Raw genomic sequence first — 11332 nt, forward strand, 5'->3', positions numbered from 1 at the left:
ACAAATGAGGAATCCTAATACCCTTTTGGGATTTTTACAAGATTCTAAAGTTTTAGGTTTAGGACCTTCTATTTGACCCCCAAACCACAATTGGGCTAAAGTAGGGCTATTATGCCTAATTGGGATCCTTTGAACTACAAGTACCTTTAAATGGATTGATTATTCAAAACTGCCACTTGGAAAAGTGTTGTCTCATTGCCAAAACTCCAAATCCTTGGTTACAAGTCTTGATCCACTCCAACCTCCATTCTACACAACAATTTATTATGCAAGTCAAGTCAGTCACATAGGCATGGTTGGCTAGGGCTTGATGGAAAAATTAGAAAATAATGTTTTCTTGAAAAAAGGATTTAGGTTCTTAATATGCATGGTATCTACTTGAAATTTCCAAGGGGTCATTAAATTCCAATGATGGAATTTCAAGAAAAAGACATTTGTTTACCAAAGCCTAATTATGTCAAGAGTTTCAAACCAGTTTCACCAAATGCCAAATGCTTCAAAATTTGTTAAATCCATTACATGATTGCTACAACACAAGCAAGACAAAAAATTATAGGAAAATAATGAAGTTTTATTGATTTCAATGCCCAAAACATTTGTTCACACACTAATCTATCATGTTATTTGATTGAAAACATTTTATACAGACCACTCCCATTCCATCCAACTAATTTTTGGAATTTCTAACTATCCCTAGTGGGTAGTTGATCAATTTGGCCAAAAGTTGCAAAAATGACAAAAAGTTGTCAAGCAACTTTTTATAAATTTTGACAACATTTTGCAATGTTTTTGCGATGGAGTTCAAATGTTTTGGAAACCTTCCAAGTTGGTTCCATTTGACTCAAAATGACTTAGAAACATTAAAAAATAAAACCCTATGCTAAATTTGATCCTTTGACCAAGTTTATTATGAGGGCTTATCATTTTCTACTCAGGTCACTAGCCTCGCAAGATGGGTCATTATTACAAATAATTTGGCCCATGAGACATTAGAACATATTATTACATATTTTTTGTTACAAAGTAATGTCCACCAACATAACTGAGATGCGGAAGTGGGTGAATCAGTTATGTGTCTTAAACAACTTTTATCAACTTTAACAAATTTAAAACATGTAATAAATATATATAGCAACCACAAGATAACAACCATGCAATGCAACACAAGATATGTTAACTAGGGAAACCCTTGATCAAAGGGAAAACCCAAGTGGGAATGACACCCACAAGATGGTGTACTAATATAAATGTCTCTTGTGAAAGGATGTGACCCTATTAGGAGCCAAATAAGTACAATCAGTTATATGAGTCCATGTTAGGAGACTTTGAATCTTTGTTAAAAGATTCCAACCCTATTAGGAGTTGTGCCAATCCTGTTAAGATTTGGAAGGAAGACAACTGAACCCATTGTCCAAATTGCTTCAAAAAAAATTTTGCTAAAAAATTCAAGATAACTTATCCAAGAGAAATTAATTTAATAAAACAACAACTTATCTTCGCCAATATAGTTCCTTTGAAGTCCACAACATATCCTCGACATCAATCACTTCTTTGACCTTCACAAATTTGCATCCAAAGCTCGCATAACATTACATCAATAACCTATGACTGCATATGATCTTACTGACCAAAAATGATACTCTCAACCAAGGAAACATCTTTCCTTAAATATACCAAGTGTTAATAACTAATTGATTCAACCTTGAGGCTTTACCAATGTACAATGAATAGTATAGGACCATCATAATATACATTTAGGTTCCACACATTACATTACAAGTTACATCAATATTACAACATAGTCAACCTCCAAGGAATAACCTACATGTTATCCTTCACAAGTCTTCATAAAATGAAAACCAAATTTCTCCATCTCAAAAATAAAATCATAAACATGTCTCTATCATAATTCAATCTTGTTGAACAAGCTTCAACCTTACCAAAAATATACAACACAAATAATAAGATACAATTTCCTACAACCAACTTTCAGCAAAAAAATTGTAACTCACACAAACCTTCATAATTCCTTCCACTCTCTTAACCATAACATTTATAAGCATCCACAAACATACTTATAACCCCACTAAAAGTAACTTAATAACCAGAAGCTTCATTGAACAAAACTATCTCTGCTATAATTGTCCAAAAAGGTGATATGAACTGAGATCAATGACAAACCATGTCATGAATGCAACATATAAGCACTCAATAATCTCCCAAAGAATACTGAGAATCTCCACAAGGCATTCACACCAACAATCTCCCCCTTTGGCATTGATGGAAACATATGATGAAAAATATCAAAGTTCCAAAAATGCCAAAATATATTTCTTCCTCATTTGCCTTTGCTCCCCCATGCATGTTGCCCCATGAATGTATAAACACAATTCTCTCTCATAGATATAGATAGGTTGTAAATATTTTATTATGTTCTAATATCCCCCATTGATTAACAATGTATATCTTTCCCTATATATTTTTTCAATGTCTTTCATGTATACCTCTCCCCCATTTACATCAATGAAAAAGGTGTCATTATGCCAATTATTGAAGTTCAATCATCTCTAATACAATCTGAAAAAGCTCACCAAGTGTCAAAAGACACTATCAAAAAATGTTCAAAAGTTCTCTATAACTCTTCCCAAAAGTAACTACTCCCCCAAGGAAGCATCACCATTATTTAGTCCAGATGTAAGAATAGGCTCTGAATATACTAGACTATTGCATTCCTGCATCAAATACTCTAAAGAAGGTTCGAGCATAACCCCAAGTATACCTTGCAAGCAGTCAAAAGTATCCTTAGCCAAATGATTTTTGAAAATGGTTGATATATGATCCTTGTACTAACATACTCCAATATGATCTCTTTCTTTGCTACCTTTTCTCTCAAGAAATGATACGTTATTGCAATGTTAGTCTTTGAATATAATACTAGATTCTTCGACATATTAATTGTGCATGTATTATGATAGTGAATAATAATAGGTTCTGAAAATTCAATACCAATGTCCTATAACATCTGCTTCATCCAAATAATTTGATTATAATTATTTTCTAGTGCTACATACTCTGATTTTGTTATACATTGTGATATACAATTCTATTTCATACTCAGCCATGAAACCAATCTTCCTACCAAAAAGAATGCTCCACCACTAGTGATTTTTTTTTCATCAACATTTCCTACCCAATTTGCATTTGTATATGCACATAAGGTAAATTCAAGTGATTTTTCATACCATAAACCATAATCAGGTGTAGCTTTCAAGTATCTAAAAATTCTTTTTACTACTACCAAATGTGTCTCTTTAGGATCTACTTGAAATCTTGCCACAATTCCAACTACATTAGATATATCAAGTCTTGTATGATTCAAAATACTACAATCCTCCAATCATAGATCGGTATCTTTTGTTCTACACTAGGGGATTCATCCTTGCTTGATAATTTGCATTATGCAACCATAGGTGCCCCAACTAGTTTATAATTCTCCAAACCAAAATTTGTCAACAAATCCTTAATATATTTAGTTTGTGATATGAAAATGTCATCCTCATTTTGACTTATTTGAAATCCCAAGAAATATTTTATCTCACCAATCATGCTCATCTCAAATTCATTTTTCATTTCTTCTAAAAATTTCTTACTAGCATCATCACTTCCTCCAAAAAAAATGTCATCAAAAAATACAATAATAATCAATAAGCCATATTCACTCTTTCTCAAATACATGTTACTATCTACATTACCTTTCTATGATCCAAAATTATGTAAATGTTTATCCAAACTTGCATACCAAGCTCTAGGTGCTTGCTTCAATCCATGCAATGCTTTCTTCAATATGAAATCCATGTTCCTTCTTTAGTTAACAATACTAGACATACTCTAGAGACTATAGTGTTCACTCAACAAGGACCTTCAAAATAGATCTAGTAAGGATCTTCACCAAGAAACCTCTCTTTTTTATTATTAACATCTTAGGTCATCGTCTCCTCAAACTAAGAATTTTCTCCATACTACATAAGTTGGTATTTTGATAGATGTCCAACAAGGTAGTTATGCTACCCTTATAGTTTGAATACCTTGGAACCTTTACACACAATTTAGAGAATCATCTTTATTATTTTATTTTGCAAAAAGGCCTCACGCCTTTTTAATTGCAAGGACCCTTTATAATTAAAGATTCTTCTTCTATAAGGATACCCACTTTGAGAAATACCTTATTTCTAAATGACCATCTAAGATACCTGTGTGAGATTTAAAGGTTCAAAATCTTTCATTTCACTAGAAAGCTAAGTGGATTGGTTTGAAACCTTTAATAATGCCTATTTCATCACATCAAGGTTCCTTTAGACACCAATATATAGGTTCATCTACTTTATTGAATTCTTTTTAGATTATATGTACCTAAGGTTTTATTATTTTAAACTCTCAAATATCCATTTTCAGTGGCCTAGATATAGTTTATTCTAGGTTTTAAACTTATTTTTGTTAGAACTATTTCATTCAAACAATTTTTCTCTTGGCTTCATCATGTTTATTTTTCATGCTTTTTTCTCCTGTGTTGTTCTAATACCTCAATTTCTTATTACCTTTTCCTAGTTTGCTACTAATTTTTTTCCTTGAAAGTTTTAGCACAAAGTCCCCTCTACATGTACATGTGGTGCATTTTATCTTGTTTTATAATCCTAGTATTGTATTCACATTAGAATAATTTTTATTTTACCACTTAGATTATGGATTGCCAATGATCTTTCACCAACTTGAACTAAGTAAATAGTTTTTAAATCATCCATTTTGGTTATTAGTTTTTGTATTCAACACAACATTTGGATTTCTTCACTTAGTTCCCTGTCATTATCAAATATTTTTTGCATCGATTCCTTGTTTTTTTACATTCATCCAAACCAACCAATGCTTGACATATTTTTTGTTTTTTGTTTTTGGTGCTTTCTTTATCCATTTTTATGTATAGTAATATGCATAATTATGGTTCATGCATTTTTTCTTTTGATGACACTAGTTATATATGACTACTTTATATTTATTTCCGTTTCATATCTCTATGTTAGGTAAGAAATTATAAGGAATTGGAATGTTTTAGTTGCCCTCAACAACAAGGAAAGAAATGCAATTTTTAGTATTTATTATTTTCCCATAAATGCTTAAACATAAGTTATGTAATCAATTAGGAAGATTGTGAACTTGTGTTCAATATATTGTTCAAATATTCAAATTACATTGTTCTCTTTGAGTGCCAAAATATATATTTCTAAATGATTAACTTATGACACAATTTGTTCACTCTTCCTTAAACACATGTTTTCATTTTACTATTTAATGATACTCAATTTCTTTTCTTTAATTCTAACTGTATTATTTATTTTTTGAAAAAATCCTAATAATTATAATTGATATCCTAAATTTTTTATGAACTTTATTAATTTTAGTATAACATATTTTAAATATAAAATCATATTTAATCTATACAATTTCTTCATATATTCCAACATATAGATCAATGAAATTACTTCCACCCTCTTAATTTTTTTTAAAGATAATCAAATGTGTTGAATCCTTGTAGTTGCCACAAACACTTTCGTGAAACAAATTTTTTATTTGATCTTTTAATTAAAAGCATTTTCATAAGATTGTATTGAGTTTGGGTTTAGAATGCATATATTTACATCTTCCTAAGTTTGCATCAAGTCTAGATTTAGAATGCATATATTTACATCATAAGTTGCAGTGACTTAGGATGTACATGATAATCTAGATTTAGAACATATATATTCAAGGATTTTCTCCTTCAAATCCAGTCACCCTTAAACATCACACACTAAGGAAGAAATTAAGCTTGAAAAAATAAGTCAACTTTGACTATTTAATACTTTTTGTTTAGAAATCAAGCCTTAGTGTGTGATGTTTAAGTCATCCGTTCAAATCTTGTCTAATTTGTGATTTTTTTTTCTAAAACACATATAACTTCTCTGCTTAGATGTGGAATTCCATGTCAAAATATTTCTCTTGATCCCCCAAAATCATATATTTACAACTAATTAAGTATATCACACAAAAACATGATACTAAACCTAATATAGTATTTCAATCACATATTCTAACATGACAAACAATAACAATAAACTGGATAGCAAATTTATTTATAAGATAACTAGCCAACATACTGGCCAAATAGTAGATATAATCTTGTCTCTCCACTTATAAGCTAAGAGACTATGCATACCCAATACACTAAGATCATTATACTGATAGCATATATAATGCATTTATCATAATGATCCATCTAGTAGCAGGGAGAGATCTTCCAAAGCTGGTTTTCCTGTTTGTTCCATTTCCACAGCACAGCTTTGGTGCCCTCTTGAATGCCTCCATGCCTCCTGTCACCTTGGAATGCATCCAAATTGAGGCCAATGTCATTTGCCATCCTTATGGTCCTGTACCCATATCCCATGTCCTCACTCTCACTCCACAACACACTCTCATCAAATGAATCAGCCTCATATTTGGTTAATAACACCTGCCACGAAACAACTCAACACTTTATCATCAAAACCCTTATGTACAATCAGCACGTCAATTTAAGAACACCTTGAGACGAAGAATGTCTACATATACCCAAGTAGAAAAGAATAACTCAAAAACAAAATGTGTATATACCTCCTGACATGCTGCAGGGGCATGGCGAAGGGCCTGTCCAGTGGCTTTATTCACAAGCCCAAAGGCTGGATGACCCACATCGTCCCTCACGCGGTTGCTCCATGTCTCATCTTTCACCCATTGCTGCGAACGTATACACAATACATATATGTCAAGAGTGACAGAAAACAACTATCACTAAAACAACAAGAGCCAAAGAAAAACCCCTCAACAAACTATGACTGAAACAATACGAGCCAAGCTGAGCCTAGAAACCAACTATCACACATATAAGGATACTCAAAATTTAGAACATTCAAAGACATATCATCTTATGGAAATATGTTCCAATACTAGCACAGATGTATTCTATCTATATACCTGAGTTGGGTCACTGGGATTATCGTAAACAAGCATAACTCTACCATCTCTAATACCCAGAGCATAATCAGGGTTAGATTTAGGGCAAAGCCTCACAATCTGTCCCCTTGGAAGGCTGTGGTAGCTCTGTTTCTCACTGCAATTGTATTCAGATTGGAAACAATTGCCAGACTGATTATAACCATAGCTTTGCTCTGTATTTCTGCATGGAGGAGGGTACTGCTGCAGGCCATAACCACTATCACAGTCATTTGGGTATCTTGGGCTCTCGTATTGGCTGTAGTATGCCATTTTTGCCTAATGAAAATGATGCAGGAATATAAATATAGAGAAACTAAGGCAACGAGAAAAAAGATACGTTTGTTTTTATGGTTTGTGGAAGACGGGTTGATATGTTTATATAGGGTAGGGCAAAGGAATATATGACGTGGCAGACATACACGTGTACGATTGGAACAGAAGGGAATGGAATAAAACTTTATGCAGCTTCATTTCGAATTGATGCTTATGTTGTGACAACTCAAAACTTAGTGGGAAAAGGGCTACCAGCTTAGTTATTCATATTTATTTAATTTTATTGTAAAGGGATTATAAGAAAATAATTGGTAGATAAATATTCTTATTAACTAAAAAAAATCGATATTAAAAAAGTCTACTAGACCAAAGTAAAATTAAATGGTAGATGATTTCAATTTAGATCGTCTTAAATATTTTTTATTATTGCATTAGCAATGAACTTCTAATTAATGAGTCTTTTTTAATGTTAAGAAGGTTGTTTAGAAGCTATTGTTGATAGATTCTAGAGATGACTAACTCTAGGTGAGAAAATTTGCATATATAAGTCTAAGAATGAGTACTCCTCACCTACAAAAAGATGTAGAGGGCAACTAGGAGGGTCAATTCTATCCCCAATGAGAAACAATATTCTTGGAATGTAAAAGATAAGAGTCATAGTGACCATATAAGTAAGGTGCATTATCATGCCTCATAGATGAGTTATACCCACCCTAGCACCCTCATGGAAGGGAGGGGCACCTGATGAAAGTATAACAATGTTGCAAATGACATTAACCTAGTTATTTAATAGCTCTTAAATAGAAGAAAGTATGATTTTATAGGTTTGCACCTAAACTCACATAAAAAAATGATGGCTTTAGTATGCAAAGAATAATTGCCATGAAGCTCAAAAAAGAGCGTGCTATTTCTATATTTCTAGATGTTGAAGAGATTTCTTACTATAAATGCATGCCAAATTTGGATATATCTAGGTGATAGATAAGGATAATTCGATAAAAAAATATATGATATAAAAAAGGGCAAACATGAAAAAATTAAATAAGTTGTGGATTATTCTAAGATTCTTAAGATTTGTGACAAAATTAGAGTAGACCTTTGAATGTATACATATAACTCTATAATATATAATGGTGATTATGACTAGTTGTCCCTAATACAAAATGTACCAAGCAAGGGTGGCTAATTTTGGTGTCACAATTAGCATTTAAATGCACTAAAATATGTTGTTCCAATTACCAATAAAGTAGTAAAAGATTGGCCTATTCATCTAAGGAATATGGTAAGACAACTAAGACAAAAGTTTATGAGGTAGGTAGTTGTGATAGAGTGTATTTGGGCATAATTTTCAATCTTCTCACTAGGGCTTTTTTATCAAGAATTTGGGGAGGCATCTATGCATCAATAATAAATGAAAATAATTCATGCTCTTGGATAATTAATTCAAAATTCAATCTGAGTTAGGACATGAAAGAAGGTTTTTGGTGGTCTTGTGTATAAAATACATTACTCAAATTTTCAAATATGCATACCTAAGAAATATTAGCCAATGGAAAGACTTGAAAAGAGAGGGATACAAACCCTTATTAGATTTTTGGTTGAATGTTATTTCCTACCCAAAAAAACCATGATTTGATAGTTTTTATTGCTTTCCAAATACTCTTGATAAGAAAAGAAACGTGAATCTTCATATTATTACATATGGTGATAACTCTTTCCAATCAAATGATTAGATAGAACTCTAACAAAAAAGTTTCATTCATTTTTTTGTTAATCTTATTACCTTTTAAGGATCTAATTATCTATTAAGCAAACTCGATAAGTCCTAGTTTGTTGATTGAGAACAAGACTAAGCCTCCAAAGTCACGAGGTAGGCAACCAAAGTCCTAATAAGCCACACAATGAAAATCATATATTATTAGCCTAAAGAAAATACTTGAGGATCTTTTCAACATGAAGACAGAGAAGGAACTTACTATGAATAGTAACATACACATGGAAGCTACATTTTAAAATAATATAGAAATTACCAGCAAGAGAAAGATTTTAGGAAATCTAATACAAATAATTTTATTCATTCTACCATTAATTATAAATTTTTAGTAAGAATTTTTTAAAAATATTATAAGGTAATTTAATTGCCAATCCAAGTTATTAAAAAAAAAGTACAAATGCAATTTCTTTTAACCCAACCAATGAAATATAGACTAACATTTTTTTTAGATTTACCAAAGTTGAAATTGTTGGAAGTCATGGATGTTTTTTTAAACTAGTCTACCAAACTAAGACTTCAAACATATTGTATGTAGAAAATCATTAATAAATACATATTGAATTTGTATTTATATATATTTAATTTTCTTAGGATAGTGATAGTTTCTTAAGTAAACCAATTTTATTTGATCACATTTGTACTAAAATTTGGCATAAACATGAAGGGTGATGTTTTGATAGGAGGATGACAACTCAATGCATGTTGGAGTACTTCAAAAATAAGGATTAATATTTCTAAGCCTAACATATAGCATTTTTAGATATAAAAATAAAAGAAATATTTTGTCATAGAAATAATGAAAATTCCTTTTCAAGAAGGAACATAGATTATTTCTTCTTTTTCTAGAATCAATTTTGATAATTTTCTTATCCCTTTCAATAGTGTTTTTGTGGTCTTTTCCCGTTCAAGCTAGTTGGATAAATATACCTCTTATTGCTAGTATGGTGCCATCTCTTCATGCTAAAATCTCCTCTAACTTCAATCCTAGTAGATCCAAAATATTGATTAAAGCATCATATTGTAGGCATTCTCTAATTTATTCAATGATTGTCTTTTTCTACACTCATAGCTTTTGTACCTTCATCTTCTATCACAGGTATACTATTACTTTATTTGTCTACTCTTCATTAAAATTTTATTTGACAAACAATATTTTAAATTATTAATTATAGAAAATACAAATATCAGTATATTTAATTACTTAACTAACTAGAAATATACTTTTAGAAAATGATTTATTATAACTTGTCAAATATCTAACATTTATAAATTGCATATATCAAACTTCAATATAACCTATTAAATACTATTTGAATAATAAACCTCAATATAACCTATTAGGGCCCGTTTGGCTGCGGGAATAGGAATAGCTATTCTGGAATAGAAAATGGGGCTACGTATTCCTATTCTCTATTTGGTTCAGCCAATATTTGATGGGGAATTCATGGACCCCAAAATTTATGTTTTCTAAAATAAATAAAAGTGGAATAGGAATACATATTCCAATAACACCTATTTGGGTGGAATTGCAAAACTCCATTTTTGAGCCAAAATTGGAATACGTATTCCTATTTTACTTCATATTCCAATTCCGATTTGGTGCATCCAAACAAACAATTCAAAATTTTAAGAATATACATTTGCCTATTCCGCTTGTATTCCCATTGCCAAATAGACCCTTAACTACTATTTCAATACCATTTCAATAATAATGATGAGCTTCATCTTATATAACCTATTTAACTAAATCTATATATAACTATGAGCTTCACCTTATATAAGATTGTCCCACCCAATCATACATAGCTCATTAAGAAAGCTCACGAAGCCTACCATTGAAAAACTAAATATGGTTAAACAAATTATCTAAATAACTAGATCTATATATAATACAAACTAAATTAATGGAAAACAAAATCTCAATAATCACTTTTCATCTCAAAGCATCAGCTCAAACCCATTAAAGTTTCACAAGAATCTTTTCAGTTTCTCCACATCCAAAATGAAGAAAAAGAACGGCCGGAAATGATTTTTGGGGACACCATAACAATTGGCTGCATACAATAATACATCACCGACATGGATGCTTCTCTTATCCTTTCCGAGGTATGGATTCCAATATGAAGTTGCAGAAAAGTTATATATTCTATTCCTTCACTTTCCAGTATGTTCTCCACGACCTAATATTCCTCGTCTTCGCCCTATATAGAAACCATTAGCCCA

The 11332-nt window shown here is 31.2% G+C and overlaps 1 protein-coding gene across 1 annotated transcript; it reads right to left on the reverse strand.

Moving 5' to 3' along the window:
• Nucleotides 1-6137: 6137 nt before the first annotated feature.
• On the reverse strand, nucleotides 6138-7411 carry LOC149528942 (ricin B-like lectin R40G3). The gene is made up of 3 exons (XM_089810730.1): nucleotides 7042-7411; nucleotides 6682-6804; nucleotides 6138-6541 (listed from the first exon to the last, which is right to left on the reverse strand). Exons 1-3 carry the CDS (start codon nucleotides 7330-7332, stop codon nucleotides 6308-6310), a joined length of 648 nt encoding a protein of 215 aa, XP_089666856.1. The 5' UTR covers nucleotides 7333-7411; the 3' UTR covers nucleotides 6138-6307.
• Between the last annotated feature and the right edge of the window lie 3921 nt (nucleotides 7412-11332).

Source organism: Cupressus sempervirens, chromosome 11, assembly GCF_028749045.1.
Source record: "Cupressus sempervirens isolate cs-2001-9-10 chromosome 11, ASM2874904v1, whole genome shotgun sequence".
In the NCBI taxonomy this organism is placed as follows: domain Eukaryota; kingdom Viridiplantae; phylum Streptophyta; class Pinopsida; order Cupressales; family Cupressaceae; genus Cupressus; species Cupressus sempervirens.